We start from the raw sequence: 21,673 nt of genomic DNA, 5'->3' as shown, positions 1-21,673 counted from the left end.
TGATCGATTTCGCTCTGTTCCGTTCCCTGGCTGCTTGTAACTGTGTTGGTACCGTATGAAAAAATTATGTATCGGTCACTTGCAGAGAAGAGGAGGGAAATAAAAGAAGGTTTACTTGGTCAACTGCGTTCACATCCTCTTTTTGTAATTATGAGGCTCGATATCAAGAGAAATTATGTCCCCGGTGTTTTTTCTCCTTTTCATGTCTAACAGTGTCGGAGCATCATCAGTATGTCACCCCGCAGGTAAGTAACAAGAGCTCGCCAGGTCTGAAAACGTACTATACTCTGCAGTACTGGGTCTCATGAGCAATAAACTTTTTAAAACTGGTTCATGGAGAAACTTGAAATTCACTCTAACCGAAGTTATATCCAAGGGTCTTCAAGTTTATCCGTGTACAGCGGTGTCAACATACCACAGAAAATCTTTTTAACTGTTTTTATTTCGAATTATTATCTTATAATATTGCGAAGACGTTGAAAGAGGGATGAAGAGGATTTTTCTGGAATTGTTTCAGGTATTATTGAAGATGATTTCCAAAACCTTTCCATCCAAGTTTGCTTTTGTTTACAGTTCTCTATATGGAGTTGTATACTAAATCTTCTCTCGCGGAATTTAATACGCAATAACAGCCGTAGAGCGTCGGCAACCATGACGTTATTGGAAAATAAACTTATCCACGCAAGATTGTCATTTATTTTTTCTGCTGTCATGTACTTATCTACTTAGACTGTTTTGTCCCCTGCCAGCTAGTCTCAATCGATCATGATAATAGGAAAGAAATTAGACATCGCAAAGAAATTCATTTCCAGCTTATTTTTGTTGTCATTTCATGTTATAATATGTTAGTCGCCAAAAAGATTAAGCAGAAGAGGAATGAAGAAAACATGACATCACAGTGCACTTCATCACTGCACTTCAGGTTTTTTCAGACGCAAACCGTCTTAAAATGATACCATCTCCTGGGATATCGCAGCGATAAAATACCACAACAGGCATTGCAGATGAATTCACCTGCTGTTTATCTTGACAGCGTAAGCAATAAAAAGTATGCTCCCGTTCTATTTATCGCAAAACACAGCAAGCACTCTGTAAACTTTATCAACCATTGTGTTATATACAGAAGCACAGTTATTAGCTTGATCATAATTAACTACCTCACTACATAACAAGGTACCCCAGTGGCAAAATAGATTTAAGACCTCCAAGTCATGTTAACCGTAGGCATTGAAAGGCAGTACTTATTGAAAAATTCGACTATCGAAACGCAAACAAGCTCATCCACAAGTGAATGAGTACCGAATACGGTACTGAAGGTTTTATACATTGTACCAGAGAAAATTTCAGAGCTGATCGCAAAATCCGGGAAAGACTGGTCGACTGGGAGAGATTCTGTGGGAAAATGACTCGTTCTGTTGTAGTGTGTTGTTAAGTTCAGGAGCGAACTGTTCTCAATTGTCATCAGAAGGTATGTATGTATACAGGTTATTCACTTTGATTTAGCGGCTTAAAAATGTTTTGTTATGCTATGTTTCCTAGCAAGGTTTTCAGGAGTTGCGGTATCACATGCATTTTGTCGAACTGATTCGAAACTTCAAGACTGCTACGATTCAATTTATGATAGTCGTTACCAGTTTCATTTCTGAAAGTGGAAGAATGGAGTTTTGTAAAAATCACCAGTAGGGAATTTTGAAATATTGCTGAAAAAAACTTATAAACAATCTAACAACTGAGACCTCCTAACATTTTTAAAGGACTCAGTCGAGAATATATAGATGAAAAGAGTTTTCCTAAATTTGGGTTAAACGTACTTAGATTTCGTCTGAATAAAATCGAATTGTTTGTTATGGCGTTATCATGCAGTTCTGTGAACTTAACTCAGTGAAATTCTGTGCTGGTCCGAGAAAATGAAGGATAAGATACTTCCGGCGAAGACGCTTTTGAAGACAAATTTAAACATTTGAAAAGATACATCCATTGACACAATTTTTGCTTGAGAAGGAGATTTTTAAGTCAGTGCCATGTTTGAGTGCGATCCACTTCATGCCAGTTCTTGTTTTAACCTTGAATGAACATAGTGATTCTTGAGTGTGTATTCCTTTTTTGTTTGTTTTTTTCTTCAATTTGCGGCCTCTCTTTTGCTTAGCCTGCGAAAAAGGATTCATTTAGTATACAAGGCTGAAAAACTGATGGGCGAATACGAAAATAGATCGGTGAGGACTCGGCGAGTCGAGCATTCTTCCCCAGATCGCTCTCGGTTGACCAACCCGCCAGTTCTCACATATTTTCACTCTCTTTTCACATGGCTCGGGACAAGCAGAATGATTGGCGCGCTGGTCTTGGTTCGAGCCTTGGCTTGGATCAATGTAGCAGTGTTCTCGTAAAGGGAGGGAGAAGAAAGTTTTCTCTGAGAGTACCGTTCTCTATCCAGCAGAATAGTGAGAGAACATCTAAAGAAACTATCACAATACCTTGGGAAGAGGGCCCGTCATCTGTTACCATCCCATTCCGGGGGATTCGCTATAGAAATACTTATAAAAGCTCTCTGATAAAGACACCGGAAAATTCTCCAAGATATAGTAACTGGATCTGAGGGGATTTTACTTTCGTCATAGGCAGAAGTCAGAAATCAAAAGCAGTCAGTGATCAGTGCTATTTGCCAGCATATACGTAGGCACACTGAGGAAGCGCTGCATTCAACCAAAGAGCGAACGTAGTTAGCTTTTGAAAACCTTACAATTCCGTAACCAAAACAAAACCGGATCTTTTTAATTATATCCCATTGCAAGGTCGCTTTGTTCAAAGGTCGAAAGCAAAGACACAAAAGAATGTAATTTAAACTAATGCGTTTCGCCTGAATTCCGTAAAAATGAACTTACAAACAATTGCGTGAATTAGGTTCATGAATATTTTAGGTGAATGTCTGCCTTCACCTGCCGTTACAAATTTAGATGTGGAACGTAGTTTTTATGGGGGAAGACCTTTGAATGTATTTGATTAGTTCCGTCTTGAAGTGAGACCAAATCGGGGAAAAAACAGGATATTTTGAACTTGAGGAAAAAAATTAAGTAAACGTCATCCAACTGCTCCAAATGTGTACAGCGATGTGAGTTGTTGACAGCCCTACAAGGTGAACTCAGTGGAGACATACTGCGATACAATTTCTGATTCACAAAAAAAATTCAAAGTGAAGTGTTAGACTGGAATTGAATAGGAATAGTGCTTTTGAGGGCTTTAAGATTAATTCTGAAAATATTTCTCGTCAGAAGTATTTTGAAAAATATTCAACTGAAACCATGAAATCATAAACTTGAACATAAGAATAACTCTATGATATTCGGGTTCGTGGGAAAGTCATCAATCAATATATCAAAACATTGTTTATATATTCATGCGGTAAACTCTCTCAATTGTAATAAAAAAAAAAAAAAACTTCATACGCCAATCCTCTTGGGTCGTGAAAGTAATGATAAGGATTGTAATTAAAATTGATATGTGTTTGGCTTCGATAACCAATATTTGGCACCCACCAATTTAGCTCTCACTGTCTAATGATATATGTCTCAGAAATTAACCAAAGCACGTTATGAAATTTTAATTGAAGGCATTTAGAGGCGACTGAAATGAATCTGCTATCTTTACACAGTGGTCGTATATGAAAGAAAATATGTTGCGGATTATTGAATCAAATTTGACGGCTACCGGTTGGTAAATTCATTAGATTGTTGTTTAAAATCAGAACATTCCCGTTAGGTAATTTCAAGCCATAACATTACGATATAATATGTTCCTCGTGAACTATTGAATGTTTATCAGTTATCTATCCCCAACAAGTCTGTTTTGTTCTTACGGATCACTGAGCTCAACAAAAAATACACATTTAAAGCACGCTTTGGTAAGTAAAAATCTTGATGTGGTTAATCACACCAGTTTGGAAATGTTTGCCTTATTTCAAAGTTCACATTAAAATTAAAACTTTGTTTATTCCGAACCAGATTGCTTGTTACGCGAATAAAGTCGAATATGGGCCAAAGTGTCATTTGGTTTAGAGAAACTCTTCCGAAGACATTTTGCGCAGGATGTGTGATTTTTTATGAAATTATGGTTGTTACTGCCGGCGACAGAAATGTATTAGGGAAGCCGTTTAAAGCGAGAGGTATTTAAATTCTTTTGTATTCTGCCCACCATACGTGTGATGACAGTTGTATTCAAAGTTACATGCCAAAACTGAAGGAAACAACCATGGGAAAACAGCCTTTGAGAAATAATTTCGCCGGCGAGGACAAGTTAAGAGTTTCAAACAAGTCATTTTAGAAGGATAATGTTTTACCAAACGAGAATCTTGTATAGCAAGTGTTTGTAACGGCGGAGCGATGTGGCGCGAATTAACTAAAAGTGTCATTTTGTGGCCAGTTTTCTACTTGTGTTTGAAAGTGATCCAAAAATTACTCGTGAAATTTTTTGTACTAAGGTATTGATATCAAGTTCTCACACAGCTTGAAGTCTGATGGTAGCTTGTCAATTATTCTTGAATTCAGCAATTTTTTCCAAATACACATTGCTTTAAAATATGCTGGTGATGACGTAACTTCTGAAGAACAGTGTTCAAATTTTTGCTGATTGGACTCTGTAAATATTACCTACCGTGCGTGGACCGTGTGTGTCAGTGGGTACGAGAGAATGTGAAAAAAAAACTAGTTTTCGCTGCAGAAAGTAAAGCGTCATAGGTTTCTGTCCTACCTTTGCTCGCTCGAATAAAAACAGAATTTATACTAGGAAATCTTACGAGAATTGTAAGAGATTTTATTGAAAACAACCACTGTCAAAAGATATCTAAGAATCCACAGAATCCACACATGTACATTCCAAATTTTATTGCTGGGATGAATGATTTTCATAAAAGCGTACCTCAAGATAGTTTTAATAATTTTTAATTCACGGTCGTAATTCCTCACTTAAAGAAATCGCGACTGGAATTTACATAGGTACTGCCTCTTAAGAAAGCGAAATGTTTCATGCAAAGAATAATCGACTCAGTAACAAGTTATGATTTAAGATTTTAAATTTATTTATTCCTATAGCTGTATAGCAATGCGTCAATGATCAGTCAGATAAAAGTTTGTTTAAATGAGTTTAGGAAAGTACTTTCCTTTCCCAACAGATCATCAAACTATACTTTTATGATTTTTCTCTACACAGATTAGAAGAAAATTTAGACCTTGATCTTATTATGACCGCAATGGGTGGTCGTTGTTTCCGACTCATCGTCGCCTGTTTCCTGTCGTTGTTATCATCAGGTAAGAAAATCTTGATAAGAATTCGTTTGTGTAACCTTAATTTCTATTTGCGCAGCAAATAACGTTTTAAAACAATCTCTGAGGCAATGACAGGTGATCTGTTAGCAAATTTCGTTAGAATATATATGCCGGTATTTCTCAGTTTTCGACCTGAGGTTCCAGATAACTGTTCAGCTATATGACTCGATATATCAACAATCAAAAGAATTAAAAAAATTTTTTTTTTCTTTTTAATTCGTCATTCTAAGGCCATATGTTTTATGTTGCAGCATTTTTGCAAATTAATTCAAGGCTGTTGCGTCAGCGCATTACTCTCCTGAGAACATTGAATAGTTACAAATTTTCAAGATATGTATAAGAGATTATCTATAATCTCTTGATGTGTGTAATTTAAAAAATTTTTTTTTCATTTCAGTGCGTACGGCAAATCCATCTGCCGAACAAGTATTGATTACGACTCTTTTAAAAAATTACGATCGAAATGCTCGGCCAGTGCTCGACAGACGAAGACCCACAAACGTCACGTTCGGACTTGAGGTTGTTCAGTTAGTGAACGTGGTAAGACTTATGTCGATGTAAAGACAGCGGTCAAATGTCGAGCATGCGCAAGAGGATTAAATTTCGGCCGACGCGCTTCAATTTCTCACCAAAACTTTCAAGGGAAAACATAAGAAATAGCCGCTGTCGCGCAAAACATGTCAAAAAAGTTCAAACGTTTACAGATATCGGTTGAAGGAAACGGAAGTAGGGAAAGGGAAACCCTAAAAATTTTCTTTGAGAGTTCTCGAACCGACATAACTTATTTGATTGCGGATACTCTGCTGTTGAACATTCTGTCCTAGGCTTTATCTAAAGGTTTTTACGCTCTTTAAAAGACTCGAACTGACACGCTTGTTATGACTCCGGAGAACCTGGGTGTACACCGCGTTGTCATAACAGCGTTCACGCATGCGCACGCGTTTGGCCATTGTGTTGCATGATGACGGATAAAGATTCCGTCTTGCTCTGTTTTCGTCTGCCCTTCCCAAGATGATCACATTAACGATGGAACAAGTTTCTTTTTTTATGCTCAGGATGATCGTAATCAGATGTTAACAACGAATGTGTGGGTTAGACAAGTAAGTTCATTTATTAACATTTTTTTAAAAATAGAAATAGCTTTTATCATCCGGCAGAGGACAAAACAGTTGTTTTCAAATTTTCTACTTGAATCTACTTAATAAGTCTATTTTACCAAAGCACCAACTTCTTTCAAAGACTAATCCCTGAGAGCTGGTTTACTAACCTAGAGCAGACTCGCCTCCACAAAAGTCAGCCATTGCCTGCACCATACAAACGACTTATTCACTGCATTAACATCCTAAACGGATAGAACAGAACGATGTAAGTTTACCCAGGAAATAACTCTAATGATGACTTCTCCTCAAGTTGTCGAAAACGTCAGTCACCACAACCTACAACGTTCCTTCTAAGGATTACATTCGCCCGGATGATCAAACCACACTATCACATTTAATTTTACAGCTGTTAACATTACTGTAAAACTGACCAGTCAGTTGTCATTTTAGAGATGGAGAAATGAGCTGCTGACCTGGAAATCAGCAAACTACAGTGGAGTAAAAACAATACGAATAGATCCGAAAATGGTGTGGATACCAGACATTGTGCTCTACAACAGGTATTTTTTTTCAAAAAGTATTTAAAAATTATACGTTAATTAAAAAAACTTTAAAAAATAACAAATACAAATATGCTGATTTATTATATATGTTTCAATCGGTCGAAAACTTATCGTTAATCCACGTCTCAAGTTCTCCCTACATCCCGCGGGGGTAATTACGCCGCAAAACTTATAGGAAGTGTGAATTATTGCTTGAAAATCAGACACACCCCCTCTATTGCTCAATAAATTTGTTTTATACAATTCCAGTGTGCTTTGATTTTTCGGGCGGCTTTACTCTATCAATCGAAGTGAATATCTTAGCTGCGCATGGGTGGTTTATGGTTGCTTGTTTCTGGGACGAAATTTTACTCGTTGTAGGATCACTGAGACATGAAAAAACTTTGAACTTCATACAAAAATATTTTGATTTTCCTTCCCAGTGCGGACAGTCTTTTCAGCGGTGGCCTTGAAAAATACAAGACGCGTGTTATTCTGGTGCAGGATGGTCGCCACGCCTGGTACAGTCCAGCTTCTTTCCGAAGCACGTGTACCATCGACGTGACATATTTCCCGTTCGACGAGCAAACATGCACCATGAAGTTTGGCTCTTGGACATTTGTGGTTACAGATCTAGACATAGAGGCGGAAGACACACCCACTTTCTCGGACAAGTACGTAAAGAGCGCTGAATGGGACCTGATCAGAGCTTCTAAGAAGCGAAACGTTCAATTTTACGAGTGTTGTAGCATTCCTCTTGCTGATGTAACCATCGAGATGGTCATTCGACGTAAGCCTCTCTTCTATGTTTTCAATCTAATCACACCGTGTATGATAATGCTGACCATGATCCTCCTGGGGTTCTTCCTTCCACCTGAATCAGGAGAAAGAATCACGCTAAGCATCACGGTCCTATTGGCCATGGCTGTATTCTTGCAGCTCGTGGCGGAAACTCTACCGCGAAACTCAGAAACGATCCCATTACTCGGCAAATTCTATATAACCATAATGGCGGAGATATCCATGTCTCTGATGTGCACTTGTTGGGTGCTGAACATTCATCACAGAAATTCCGGTCGTTCTATCGTCAAAACACCTCAGTGGGTTGAAGTTTTTGTCCTTGGCTGGTTGGCTAAAATTCTGTGTGTGAGGAAACCAGGCGTGGAAGTTGAGAAAATTTCCATAAACAACAAACATGAAAACCGTAACGACGACGACGTAATTCAAGTGAGAGTTTCACCGCAAGACCTCAAGGGAAAAATGTCCTTGAACGGTGAAGCGCATACGTTGTTATCGATGAGTCACGTGACCCCTGTTTGTCGATCGATTGGGCAGATACAGAAAAGATTCTCGCAGCATAATGGTGATGCAAAAAATTCTGAGGAAAAAGAGAATGTTTCAGGCGATAATTTGTCTCGAAACTTAGCAGTGTTGACTGAACACGTAAAATTTAGTCGAGATATCGAAGACAATCAAAAGAAATGGAAACATGTTGCTATGGTGATGGACAGATTCTTTTTTTGGTTTTTTATTCTCACTGTTTTGACATCAACGCTGGTGATATTTAAGGAGAGAATACGTCAAGGACGGGACAGCTCTTAGAGACTTGTTGACCATTTTTAAAGAAACTAGCATGTAGAAAAACACACTGTCAGAGGAGAACTGAAGCCCAAATTCATGTAGTTTTTTTCAACGTAGATCGTACATTTAAGTATGATGGAGTAAATTTCCGTAATGTTTCCTTCCTCGAACGACAGTTTTTATCCAGGAAGCCAAGGGTTTTTTGGTAACAATTGGCTCGATATTTGACCGTGGTACTCAGAACACGTATGTCAGCGATTTCCCCATCAGGTCTAAACCTTTTTTTTTATCAAGGGTCACTAAAATAATTCCTCTATACCCGTTCCTTGCTGATAAATCCCTGTCACGAGAAGCCAATTGCCAGTTAATACCGGAATACCGGAGGGGCCTGTACTCTGTTCTTCTACAACTTCCTAGGCCTTGCGCGGTTGTCAAAACACGGGGCTTAGAATGATGGATATGACTTTAACTATCTGTTCACCTTTACTTTAAATACATCTCTATTAGCATGAAACATTGGTAAGTTAATACCCTGAGTGCGGGAGATTTTATCCAGCGTATCTCGGTTATTGTGGGCGTAGAAACTCGCACCAGCTGCAGTCTTGTAACAAAGCAACTTTTCCTTTCAGCCAATTTTATAGATAATAAAGCTTTTTTAAATCCCAACCACGCATCTGAGTTATAATTTGTATCGCCCAGCATGAAAATTGAATTACTGTGAAAGTAAAATTGCAAAGCTCGAGGTTCCTTTGTCGCAAGTATTAAATGAGACTTGGTTTATCAATGAAAATCTATTTTGGTTGATTTTTGACATTCCTTAGTGTTTTATGAATGGCTTCGTAATTTTGAAATCAACCCAGCTGATGAAATGTTTTTGTTTGGCGCATCCCGAATTTTGTTGTTCTAAGGAGTCATGTTGGGGTTTTGATTAAAAGTTCAGAGAAATGTTTGCATTTTCACGAAAAGTTTTCCGGACTTCTTTTCCATAGTAATTGAAGCCTTGACAGCTAATTAAAGTTAGTCGGAAGAGAATCAAAGCTGCTAAAGTCCACAAAATAGCGCAAGGAATATTTGTCGTGCATCAAGATCAAGTGATTTACGAAACTGTGGAAGTATCTTCGCATGACGTAGGCTTCCCTCAAGTGATTCAAAAAAAAAGGTAAGCTATGAATCTTTCATCTTCTGCGCTGAACAAAGCGTGTGAATTAAGGCTGGGTTATCCATCATTCCATCGAAATAATTCAAATAAGAAATTTATTGTATGATTTTATTTTAACGACGTTGAGGTGTTGTATACAGCATCCTTACTTATTACATTGTGTTTTACGAAATAGAAGACCGCCTCAATTTACCTTGTAGCTACATAAAGGCGAATCGAAAATTACACACCATAAAATAGTTGCCTGAGGAAAGGAAGACTGAGTAAATAAATGATTACAGTTTTAAATTAATTTTGCGAAACAAGTTCTTTTATAAGAAGACTTTTTTTATTCGCCAATAGAATGAGCGTCAAAGTCGTAATTCAATTTTGCGTTCCTCCGTCCGCAATCTCTGATCACTTCAACAGTATAGAAACGTCAGTCACCAACAATAGTTCTTTTCAGAACTACACTCACCCGGACGATCACACTACACGAACTAGTATAGTATCTGAATTTCACGGCAATATGTGATCGTGAATAAGGAGGTTTTGTTCGGTACTTATATGGTGAAAGTAGATGAGTCATAAATGTTCGCTAAACAGTGGTTTTGAGGTATTACTTTGCGTTAGGCTTCCAGCAATACAGAAACCATGTTATGCGCACCTTTATAAAGCTCAGTTAAAAACAGTCGTGAGACTCTTTTGATTCAAACAACGCTATTTAGTGAACAGTATTAATTTTATATCAGTGTCTTCTCGGATTGCTAGTGAGGCTCAGATATCAATGCGGTTCTTTTGGATTCTCGTCTAACCGCTGTGGGCTGTCTTCAAACAATTGAAAAATCAAATCTTCACTTGAAAAATTAACAAATGACGTTAGTTTCTTGACATAAACGCAACAACTACAGACTTCACATTTCTCCAAGCATCTCGGCCTATATACATACTCTTATAAGGCAAGTCTGTAAACTTATCGCTGTAGTGTTCCTACAGGAGGGGCCAGACACGCCTGCTGAAGGTTATAATTATCGAAACCGAGAGGTCGAAAGATTGCGGGTTAGATTTTTAACCAAGATCAAATTAAGAGTAAAAGCCATTTCATAGATCCGCAATGTGTGCAAAGTATCGGGCATAGTGTGGCAACTTATAAGCCCCCTTCGACTAGGCCCCTCCTAGATTTCTTAAATAAGTGTTAAGAAAAAATAAGAAACAGTCAATTGATCAAGAAAGATTAATGGGAAGCATTACAGAACCCTATAGCATTATCTTACCTGCTCGATGTCTGAATCTTCCAAAAAATTCAATACATTTTTTGGTAAAATCTTCCTGAGGGAGTGAACTTAATTCAAAGATACAAGATGCTTTCGGTTGGGAGTCGAGACATTGGAAAGATTGAGCAATGTTTAGAAGCATGCATTACAATACTAGGCGTACGAATATGGGTACAGTATTTATATCTAAAAGATTCCCGTTAAATTATCTAAAATTATGCTCCACGTTCGATTCAGATGGTTTCATCATGTTTCATAATTTGCCTGAAAATTTTAATTCTCTGGTTGACAAAAACGCCTGGAAACACCCATGACTGCGACATCACTTAGCAGCTTTGATAATTGAAGTACCCATTGAAATTCCACCGATTAAACTCTTCAAAATTACTTTTATGCTATCAAGAACACAGAAAATGAAGCTTATGAAGGCTAATTGAGGTCCTTAAAACTAAGGCAGGACTAGAAAATTGGCAGTTTCATTCGTTAAAGATAGCAAGTGCAGGATAAAATTAGCACACCACGAGTAGTGTGGTTACATCTAGTGAGTCATATGCAAAGTGACTAAGGTTGTCAGCGTGTTGTTCAGGAAAAGAGAAAGGTTTTAGACATATACTAAAGATAAGGTGCGCATTGTGATGAGAAAAAAAACATCAGAAAAGATATGTACCTTATTATAATATTTTTCTTATTGTCTTTATTTTTTATACGACGATTTTGACAATGCTGTTCCAACGCGAAAAAAGGGATGCTTCTCACAAATAAAATAAGGTGATGGCAAAGCCTCTTACAGCCTGTTCACAGCCTGTTCACAGTCACCCACGGTTTCAAAACTAAAAACAGCTCTCTTTTATATATACCCTCGTTCATATGATACCGAGTTTTAGAAGTAGAGTGTCACAGTCATTGCTTGGAAGAGTCCGGGGCATATTTCAATTTCTCGAGGGTACAAAGTTAAATATGTCAAAGAATTGGATCTTTTTAGAAATCTTCTTTGCTATTAGAGAAGGGACGGATCTCTGACCGCATTATTCAAAGCTGATTTTATCTAAAAAGGTTGACACATTCGCGAAACTACCGCCAGCTTTTAGCGGGAAATGGGATTACATGGCGCGGAGAATTAGCGTGGAGATGAATTTCACCTATCAAGCCATAGCTTCCCAATTCATAGTCGCAGATTATTATAATAATTTTAATTTTAAAGCGCTTTTCAATGTTGTTGTATCTCTGCTGCCTAAAGAATGGTTTCTTTTTCGTTTACCATAAATTTATGGCATTTTTAATGAAGCGAAAAAAAACTCGACATCTCGTAATTTGGACAAAAATTTTAATTCTTCATTACAACCGAGTGTCCTCATAATTCTAAGTACAAGTTGCATTTAGTGATTGCCATTTAAGTACGGGAATCTGTAGTAGGGTTTTTCAAATAAAAGATCACATAATAATAAGTCTCGGAAATAATTGTGCTTATCTTGCATATGAAAAGAACAAGGAAATTAAAGAAAATGTGTACTTTTGTATTCATTTGACAGCCTGTTGTTACCAATTCTTTCTTTCTCATTAAAATCTATGACAACTCTTACGGATTTTTGGAAATCAATTATTAAAAAGTTTAGGAAATCTCTCAGAAATTCGAGGGAATACAAGATCTGCTTGTAATTAGATTTGATTTGTGTTTTCAACCAGTCATAGAGGAGATCCGCGCAGGTGCTAACATAATTGATCAGAAGCTATAAGATGAAATTGCTTCGAAACCACTTTGTCACGAGCTGTCGAAACTGAAAAATTCATCATGTTGTTGGAAAGGTTATTCGTATAGTTCCAAACCTCCAGTACATGTTCCTTACTGTAACTATAACAGCTCGATTTGGAATTGTTGATGCTACGATTCCCAAGAGGTGGCTATTTTCTCTCAATGTGATTCCTCTGAGTAAACCTTCAGGGGAACGCATCTTTTTTGGATTTAGTGCCCTCTATATCCTTTAAGTCACCCTAAGGAAAGTCAATTTTGATTTCGTCTCTTTGGTCTAAGAGGTTTTTGGGGAATTTTATGCCACTACGAGCCATCAGTTCCAGAACTTCACTGCGGTTTTGGAAAAACTGAAGGAAGGAGAATCACCCACAATTTTGACATTAAAGTTAAGTTCTCTCTCCTATCCGCTAGGACGAATCGAAAGGCAAGTATCACGATGAGAAATATTTGAAAACCTTTTAAGTTGTACGTGGTATACGTGGACACCTTTGTTGCATTTTATACTGAAGGCTTTTAAACTCTCTCACGCAGGTGCGAGTGCATTACAAACAGCCTTGTTTATCACTCTTCAACATACTCCCAATCACAATGCAATATGATCTTTTTTAGGGAGAATGAAATTATTATGCGCATTTTTGCGCAAAAAAATTCAGTATTTTCTTGCTTCCCATTCATGCGAATACATATTTGATTTAGGCCCTGCGTGCTTGAACATTAAGTGCGTATAATTGCAATGTAATTTATCGAGTTTCTTTCATTACTTCCAAAATGTTCAACGCTATGTACTGAAGAATGTGGAGGACCAAAAATATCGGTGTTTCCTTATTTTTCGTAATGAAAATGGCTAACCTCGGATATATATTTTTTTCGTCAATAATACGCTATAAATCTGATTTTGAGCTCTGGATTTCAGAACGATGGAGATTGCTCTGGAATAATGATATTTTATTGTTTCTTGATTATCTCTCATGCAGTTAGTGTTGTAGACAGTCCACTTGCATGATTATTATGCCGTGAACTAATTTGTATTCATGGATTGCCAAATAGAATTTAAATAAGAAATATTTCAATTTGTTGACATAGTTTTAGAGCTTAAAATTGGCCATGGGTCATTCGCGTGACAGTGAACAACACGAACACCTATTTGTGACTTGTGAATAGAATTTAATCATGCAGGGAAAAAAATGTTTGTCTCTTTATTGCTCAACACTGTCACAGCCCGTCTAGAAAGAGTTGTAATAATCAGCTATGTTAAGTACAAGAGTCCATCTCAATGCACCATGAAACTTCATATTTTCGACCACCATAATTAATCATGAAATTTGTGGTTAAAACATGTAATAGCTTTGTTCGAGGAGTCTCCGCAACAGTACTCCAAATCTGAGTGAATAACAACTTACATTATTGGACTGAAGACAGTCTCCAAACATACGTTGACACCCCCCAAATATACGTTAGTCAGTTTTCTTCAGACTTAAAAATTAAATTTTCTCGGCTTAAACAGCAGTAGTTCTTCAAAGATTGCCCAATAAGGGGCAATTCTTTTGGTGCTGGCCAAGGGAGTTATAGTGATGTCAATATTTGGTTCTTGTTTTTTTGTTTGTTTTTTTGTCTAGCTATTGAAACTAACTAATTACTTTTCAGATACAATTTGTTTGTGGTATTGAAATAAATTTGCGCTGGCAAAACTCATATGCATTCAGTAATAATGATTATCTATATATCTTTGTACAGAAATCTTAAAAAGAAATGAATTCATTCACATCCAGAAGTTTGGTCCTCGTTGCCCTCATCTCCTTCGGTAAGCGGATATCAGAACTTTAGCCAACCGGTATTGTTAAATAAATACAGCCTTGTTTTTAATCCTATCTTTACTTTTAAACCATAAGTTACATTCTGCGAAAGATTTATGGAAATCTCTCCGTTACTAGAATAAAGAACAGTTAGTAGATCGTCGTAGATTGTTCACAGTAGAAGCTCATTTTGACAGTATACCGAATGCTTTACCAGGAGTTACAGGAGTGCAGTGAAAATTGGCTGCCATCTTCGTTCCCATTTTACTCGCAATTATCTAATAAGCTGAATCATATTCTCATTTTGATTAGTTCTTAATTATGATCTATTGGAGGACATACACAGATGTCGTCGCCAATGACAACTTCTGCTTCTTTGTCGCATAAAACTAATAGGTTCCATGTTGCCTCACAGTAGATGTCCAAAGTATGGTAAGAACATCGGTGACACCCTCGGCTGCGCTTCGAGTGCCTCTTTTTTTTTGTTCCTATCACATTTTGACGTCACCTGTGATCTATCACCGAAAAGAAGCACGGCAATATATAATCCATTTGTAAAGAATATCCTCCCTCGGTCATGTCTGCTATCTTTTAATCACGAAAACATTTACGCGTTTTTGTTTTAGTTTTTCCTCTTACGAGGGCAGCTCTCTCATTTCGATGCAAAGTAACTTGCATTGTTTTTATTTACTTCTCAGTTACAATAACAACAACAAAAGGTTTGACACCTGAGGAGCGACTCATCACCAATCTGCTTGCAAATTACACGAAGGAAGCAAGACCAGTAAAAGATCCAAGACAAAAAGTTGTGGTCACATTTGGTTTTGAGCTTGTCCAGTTGGTCAATGTTGTAAGTGGGAGCAACTAACAGCAGTTTAAACAAACCATTATTCTTTTCTGATCAAGAAGCATTTATTTCCCTATTGAAATTAAACCTTCACGAATTCTTTTTCCTTCATCAACGTTGTGTTATTTGCTGATCCAACTGACATTTTCGGTCTCTTGTTGTGTTTCAGGATGTCAGAAATCAAATGATCACAACAAACGTTTGGGTTCGACAAGTAAGTATTTGCAAATTTCGCCTGACATTCACCTAGTGATTCGTTCATTCACTCCCTAACTCACTTATATACTCACCAGCCTAACCAACCTTACATATCTTTTCTAATTTGTCAGAACAGAAACACTACTCTTTTATCAGCGAGACCAAATCTGTTTCGAGACGGTTGCAACGAGTAAGACATGTCCATCGAACTTGAATAAATTTCTTGATTAACATATTTACTGTCGGCAGATTTGGGACAACGAGCTTCTCACGTGGGACCCTAGGGATTATGATCAAATTCAGACGGTCAGGCTGGACGCATCCTTAGTCTGGATTCCAGATATTGTCTTGTACAACAGGTTAGTGCTGACTTGTCAGAAACCTCAGTCCCGTTGGAACGAACTTTTAAACGTGTTCTCATCGTTTGCAGCGCAGATAATGAATTCAGCGGTGGTACTGATAAATACAAGACTCCGGTGATTTTGTCAAGTAATGGGAGCTGCAGTTGGTTCTGTCCGGCTTCTTTCACCAGTACATGCCCAATAGACGTACAGTACTTTCCATTTGATCGTCAGAAGTGCGTATTGAAATTCGGCTCTTGGACTTACGAGGTAATTCTTGCGTCATAAGTGGCATTTTTAATAACTAAAAGGACGACTCAAAGAAAAATATGGAAGTCATGGTAAAATAAGTTTCTTTCAAAGCGAAAAGATTTTTCCCGATAAAAATAGCACTAAAAAAAAAAAGCAAAGTGTATCGCTTTTTCCTCTTCCTCGGCTATCTCATTGCGTTAAATGACACTTCACGGGAAAAAAAAGAAAGAACCTGTCAAAAGGTAAGTTAGCCTCTTTTCGTAACAACGAGCATCATGAAAAGACAAGAGACAGGAAAGGGAGGCCGCTTCTGAAAAGCAGCCTGAGGAAACGATGATGAAGACGAAAATGACTCCGACGCTGTGGTCTATGACAATGATGACGACAATGCGGATGGTGATGATGACAATAACGATTACGAAGATGATAATCGTGACGATTACGAAGATGATAACGTGACGACGATGATAAACTAATGATGACGATAATGTTGATGACGACGATGATTATGATTATGGTTTTGACTAAGATGATAATGATAATGACGATAACGATGACGATGACAAAGATGATGAAAATGACGATGACGTCGGCGAGCGCGATGACGATCGACGATGAAAATATTCAATAACATGTTGTGTTTACCTTTCTCATTGTTTAAACTTACCTAGGGCAAAATTTTGAGACTGTTGGTATTGTTTTCCTTGAGCAAACAGCAACGTTCTTTGATAGGAACGCACGATCGGTTGTGATCACTATAATAATCCTCTCTTAATTCGTTTGTTCTTGAAGGTAATAGACCTCGACATGAAGGAGGAAAATGGATCTTCACAATCTCAGTACATACAAAGTGCCGAGTGGAATCTGTACGGAATCAAAACACAAAGAAACGCAAAGAAATACACATGCTGCAAGCACAAGTTAGCAGATATCAGTATAACAATTATCATGGATCGGAAGCCTTTATTTTATCTTTTCAACCTTGTCATACCATGTTTGATAATCCTCTCCATGATTCTACTCGGCTTCTTCCTTCCTCCGGAGTCGGGTGAAAGGATCACACTCAGCATCACAGTGCTGCTGGCTAATGCTGTCTTTCTTCAGCTGGTCGGAGAGAGCCTCCCAAGAAACTCTGAGACTGTCCCTCTTCTTGGGAAGTTCTACATAACTATCATGGCGGAGATCTCCATTTCGCTGATGCTGACGTGCTGGGTTCTAAACATTCATTATCACGGATCAGGGAATTCAGTTAAGGCAGTACCCTTATGGGCTCGTATCATTGTACTACAGTGGCTCGGGTACATACTCTGTGTGGGTAAACCAGATGGCAGTTCGCCTGATATACCAAACACAGACCTCAGATACCATCAAGACGACAGCAAGAGGAGGGGTGTGCCTTTTGCACTCGACTGGGAAACCACCTTTGCACCAGCTGCCAATTGTCACTGCACAAGATGTATCAATGCAAGGGGAACACATTATAACGGCGAACGCAGTCCGGACGAGTCTAAACTAATAGAGGTTCGGTACACCAGAGATTCGTCTCCTGTGGACTTTCCCGAGACACGGCGAGAAAAACTGCCAAGGGAACCTAAACTCCCAGAGGAAATTAGCGTACTTGCGAACAGCGTGAAGGAACGTGAAAAAGTTGAGAAAAACCAGCAGGACTGGAAGTACTTTGCCATGGTAATGGACAGGTTCTTTTTCTGGTTTTACTCCATGACTATTCTGGTCTCGACTTTAACCATTTTCTTAAGCCGAAGTGACGAGGAAATTGGAACATAAACGTAACCAGTTTCGCTGAGGATGAGATAGGTTTCCTTCACAGGGACGCAATATCCAAATCTCTGTTGAAAATTTAGATTGCATTATCTGTGGCAAGTAACTTCTTAAAAATCAGTGCCACGTCTTCAGTCTAAAAACGTTTGACAAAAGGTGCGCGATATTGGTCGCTTAAGCAACATGGTTAGAGGTATGAGTTTAGTGGGAAAATCCAATGTTGATAAAAAACTCAGATGCATTTGTAAAGTTAGCTAATTCAAGACTTTAAATAAATTATTTAACAATCAACATAAAAATATATCCACGTATGAGCAAAGGCTCTATTGCCCAGGTAAGTCGAAGCCTGTTTGTAAGGCAAAGTTTATTGGTGCAATATGCCGCAAAAGAAATCCAAAGTTTAAAGTAGAGCAGTGATTTTCTTATTTATTTTCGATTTCTAATACCGGGAACCGACGTAGATAATCTTTTAATACATTAATTCAAAAGATCTGATGGTCAATTCTCTTTTTAATGACTATTCATTTTCTTGAGAATCAGTTGGGAGATTTTGGTGTTATCTCGAGGTAACCCCACATAGATGATGGATCTTTCTCTTCTCGTAATTTAGATGAAGTAGAGATATTTAGAGATGTTGATCGTTTCTCGCTTTTGAAAACTTGAGTGTTAAGGATCTGAAAGTCGTCTTTTTGATTCTTAAATACAAATATTGGAGTCCCTGTCCGGGGCTGCAAATCTTTCAAGGCAGCTGCAGTCATTCTCGACGTATGTTACTAAGAAAAGGTCATGAGTCAGTGGAATGGGCAACCAATAGTTGTCTCTCAAGGAATTGCCTCACCTTTCACTGGGCTATTACACTCTTTCACTATAAAAAAAATCGATAGTTTTTTGATGATTTGGAAACTACACAATCAATTCAATGATAACAATAAATTTAATTCGGTTACAATTGATGCAAGTATTTGTTTTCCATAAATTCAATAGCTTGCGGAGGATATTGGCTAGACTTTACTATTCCATAAGTTAGATGCCTTGGTTTCTCGAATAGTACCCTTCCCGAATAGGCGCCTCACCCCTCCTCCCTCACTTTCTTAGAGAGTAGGAATAAAGAGGAACACCTGTTTCTTTATCTCTCTTCTGTAGACTTTTAAGCTTCAGCTACAGTAGCCACCCTCGAATAAGCATCCTCCTTCCAACAAGTACCCCTTCTTTTAGCCACCGGGCGCTTATTCGAGGAAGTACGGCATTTCAAGCGTATCTTCAAATGTTTTATTATCTTAAAATTGTCTCAATTTTTTTTTGACATCAAAGAGCTCATCAGAAGCGATGAAATATGCTCCCACCGTCAAAATATCTTCTGATTGTTTTTCTTCACAAACAAAAAATGTTATTGACAATTTTAAGTAGCTTCGGTTAAGAGCAATTCCTTTACGATATAATATATATATATATATATATATGGCATGGCTTAGGTGATCCCACATGTGTGAGATCACTTGGGGTAGCTATATTGCCTTACCTCCATCCTAGCATCAGCACTGCACTGATGAGGCCCAGAAGGCCGAAACAGTACTGTCTGCAGTTAGTTATATATATATATATATATATATATATATATATATATATATATATATATATATTTAATAAATAATCCTTAATGTTGTTGAAATGATTCTAAAGTTTTGATCACTAAACAGGTGTGCTGCATAGATGTGAAATTCAATTATTAAAATTGACGATGTAACAATAATGCCTGCTGTTATCGTGTTAATGCGTAAACATTGTTTGAAGACATCTGGATTATTGGCCGCGATAGCTCTTGAGATAATAAGAATCTCAGTCACCATATATTATTTTTACCATTGTCCATAAACTCCAATGCTATAAATTCGTACCCAGAGCGTTACATGAAGAATGCAGTGAATAAGGCCGAGTGCTTAACGCAATTGCTTGATTTAGATTATTTTAAAATTATTTCTCAGGCGAGTCAGCCAATGATTAGATATACATATTGTCTGAAATAATTTACCGAAAGCTGAAACTTTCTTTTCAGTGTGAGAAAAAAAAACTGGCAATTTACAAACTCTACGTACAGGCCAGCTCAGAGGGGATACATCCCATCTCTTGTTTTTCATTTTTTTTTTTAACTATTTGCCTCACTACAATAAAAATTTACAACGAAGTATGATAAGGCAGAGTAAATAAAACAATTTTATGGCGAGGAAACGTAACAGAAACTGCGATGCATAAAAGGTTAGAACGAAAAATAATAAAATTCGTACATATAGTGTAGTACAATACAATATAAGATGATGTATAATGGTATTATAATAATATAAGTTTTGGCGAATGACTGACAAAAAAAAACTTTCAAACGAACTCGTTCTTAAAATAAGATTTTGGTAAATTCAAAATTTATGACAGTGCTGATATTTGTTAGAAAGGCAATGTTAATGTTGATAATACATGTAGATATAATATTAAAGCACTGAGGCTTGGCCTTTTTACTTTGACCGGCCTAAACGGACAAAAACTTTGCAGAAATTGCCGGAGGATAATCCAAAAAATTCTTTATCAGGGATGTTATAGTCGTCACATTCCCATCTTGAGTCTATAGGAGTCAACGACCAGTGGTGCAAATGTGGGACATAATTCGCATAATTACTCAATCTTCCTTGTGAATTGGTATCACCCCACCTTTGATATGTCCATTGGTTACAAAGTCCAGCTGTTCTGGAATTATCATCTTCCATTCTTTTCAACGATGTACAGGCCAAGGGTCGCACATCACTCTGTTTGCTGAAGTACTGGACTACAGCTCCACCAGCAACTGTGGTAAAATGGAACGTACGTCCTTTTTATTTTCTGTAATGGATCGCAGCTGATTGAAAAACAAGAGTGATTGGATATTTTGTTGCTGTGGTGATTGCTGATTTCACGATATGATGACTCAATCTTCAGAGTGTCAATTGCTAGTAATATAAGCTGAACTGATCTTCATCTTGAATGGCGATTAGCACGATTTTAATGAATAAATAACCAAGATTAGCTTACAAATTGCGAAATAAACCGGTCATTTAGATGGGTTAACACACAGGAGAAAATATCAGCTGAAAGGGGGTGAATGCAGGCAATAACCAGTTCACAGCGACAATAATAGAAATAATTCATCTTTTAGAGGTTAGTCGCGGCTACACTGACATTGACTTAATTTGACCTAAGTTCGCGAGTCTTGCCTACCTGAAATTGCTCAAATTGCGTATCAATGTTATGTCTCGAGGGAGAAGACCTCATGTTCTCTTCGGTTTTGGGTCTCCATGTCGGTCGATATGAAATTTTTCAACTCTGCGCGAAACAATGTCATTGTTACGTGTTACCGTTGTTTGGTGATCGTTTTACTCGACCTGGTTCTTTCTCACCCTCAGATGTTTTCATGCAAACATGTTGCATAACTAGCTCGAAATAATTAGTGTAAGAAGTAATCAGCATAATTAAATAAACATAATGTTCCGAGGGGTTTTTGTTAAGATTGGTTTTGCCAGCTTTTGTAAGGTTTTCAAACTTGTAAGTGAGGCGTTTGAATGTTGAAGTGGTAAAATTTCCTCACAGCCCCATACTATTGTAAAACAAATCTGTTTTCCCAATGGCAATGTATTGTTTTTGTCATTGTTTTCTCTGTCCAAGAACTGAATGCATAACGTAGTATGGGGCTGTGCGGAAATTTTACCGTGTTAGGTCTGGGTATGAGACTATCATGGCCCCA

General features: G+C 37.6%; 3 protein-coding genes across 6 annotated transcripts in view; 2 read left to right on the top strand and 1 right to left on the bottom strand.

Annotated features, from left to right (window-relative positions):
* Positions 1-1,070: 1,070 nt before the first annotated feature.
* LOC113664580 (neuronal acetylcholine receptor subunit alpha-10) lies at positions 1,071-9,204 on the top strand. Of its 4 annotated transcripts, XM_027180205.2 has the most exons (7): positions 3,604-3,895; positions 3,996-4,156; positions 5,200-5,297; positions 5,713-5,855; positions 6,371-6,415; positions 6,866-6,975; positions 7,401-9,204. In XM_027180205.2, exons 3-7 carry the CDS (start codon positions 5,231-5,233, stop codon positions 8,557-8,559), a joined length of 1,524 nt encoding a protein of 507 aa, XP_027036006.2. In that variant the 5' UTR covers positions 3,604-3,895; positions 3,996-4,156; positions 5,200-5,230; the 3' UTR covers positions 8,560-9,204. The 4 variants fall into 4 exon arrangements, with proteins under 4 accessions (XP_089041422.1, XP_089041423.1, XP_027036006.2 ...); XM_089185296.1 differs by lacking the exons at positions 3,604-3,895; positions 3,996-4,156 and adding an exon at positions 1,071-1,468; XM_089185297.1 differs by lacking the exon at positions 3,996-4,156 and having other exon boundaries at positions 3,600-3,704.
* A 368-nt stretch (positions 9,205-9,572) lies between these two features.
* Positions 9,573-18,853, top strand: LOC113664579 (neuronal acetylcholine receptor subunit alpha-10). The gene is made up of 7 exons (XM_027180204.2): positions 9,573-9,697; positions 14,435-14,501; positions 15,192-15,343; positions 15,510-15,554; positions 15,788-15,897; positions 15,969-16,149; positions 16,924-18,853. The coding sequence occupies exons 2-7, from the start codon at positions 14,450-14,452 to the stop codon at positions 17,914-17,916; spliced, it is 1,533 nt and encodes a 510-aa protein (XP_027036005.2). The 5' UTR covers positions 9,573-9,697; positions 14,435-14,449; the 3' UTR covers positions 17,917-18,853.
* A 1,517-nt stretch (positions 18,854-20,370) lies between these two features.
* Positions 20,371-21,673, bottom strand: part of LOC149039319 (uncharacterized) — a 167,393-nt gene continuing 166,090 nt past the window's right edge. The window contains exon 3 of the mRNA XM_089185398.1: positions 20,371-20,740. Within this exon, the coding sequence (XP_089041524.1) occupies positions 20,415-20,740 (326 nt within the window). The 3' untranslated portion in view covers positions 20,371-20,414. The remainder of the gene's footprint in view (positions 20,741-21,673) is intronic.

Source organism: Pocillopora damicornis, chromosome 10, assembly GCF_964200805.1.
Source record: "Pocillopora damicornis chromosome 10, jaPocDami1.2, whole genome shotgun sequence".
NCBI classification, from domain to species: Eukaryota; Metazoa; Cnidaria; class Anthozoa; order Scleractinia; family Pocilloporidae; genus Pocillopora; species Pocillopora damicornis.
The sequence above is the reverse complement of the archived record's forward strand: the minus strand, read 5'-3'. Positions and strand labels throughout refer to the sequence as shown.

What these genes read in the sequence shown, in the direction of transcription:
- LOC113664580 (XM_089185296.1), top strand. Translation starts at nt 5,231, where the DNA reads ATGACCGCAATGGGTGGTCGTTGTTTCCGACTCATCGTCGCCTGTTTC. An exon ending in CGAATGTGTGGGTTAGACAA is followed by an intron (nt 6,416 to 6,865) that starts GTAAGTTCATTT and finishes TTGTCATTTTAG; the next exon opens with AGATGGAGAAATGAGCTGCT. An exon ending in GACATTGTGCTCTACAACAG is followed by an intron (nt 6,976 to 7,400) that starts GTATTTTTTTTC and finishes TTTCCTTCCCAG; the next exon opens with TGCGGACAGTCTTTTCAGCG.
- LOC113664579 (XM_027180204.2), top strand. Translation starts at nt 14,450, where the DNA reads ATGAATTCATTCACATCCAGAAGTTTGGTCCTCGTTGCCCTCATCTCC. An exon ending in CGTTGCCCTCATCTCCTTCG is followed by an intron (nt 14,502 to 15,191) that starts GTAAGCGGATAT and finishes TTTACTTCTCAG; the next exon opens with TTACAATAACAACAACAAAA. An exon ending in TCGGCTCTTGGACTTACGAG is followed by an intron (nt 16,150 to 16,923) that starts GTAATTCTTGCG and finishes TTGTTCTTGAAG; the next exon opens with GTAATAGACCTCGACATGAA.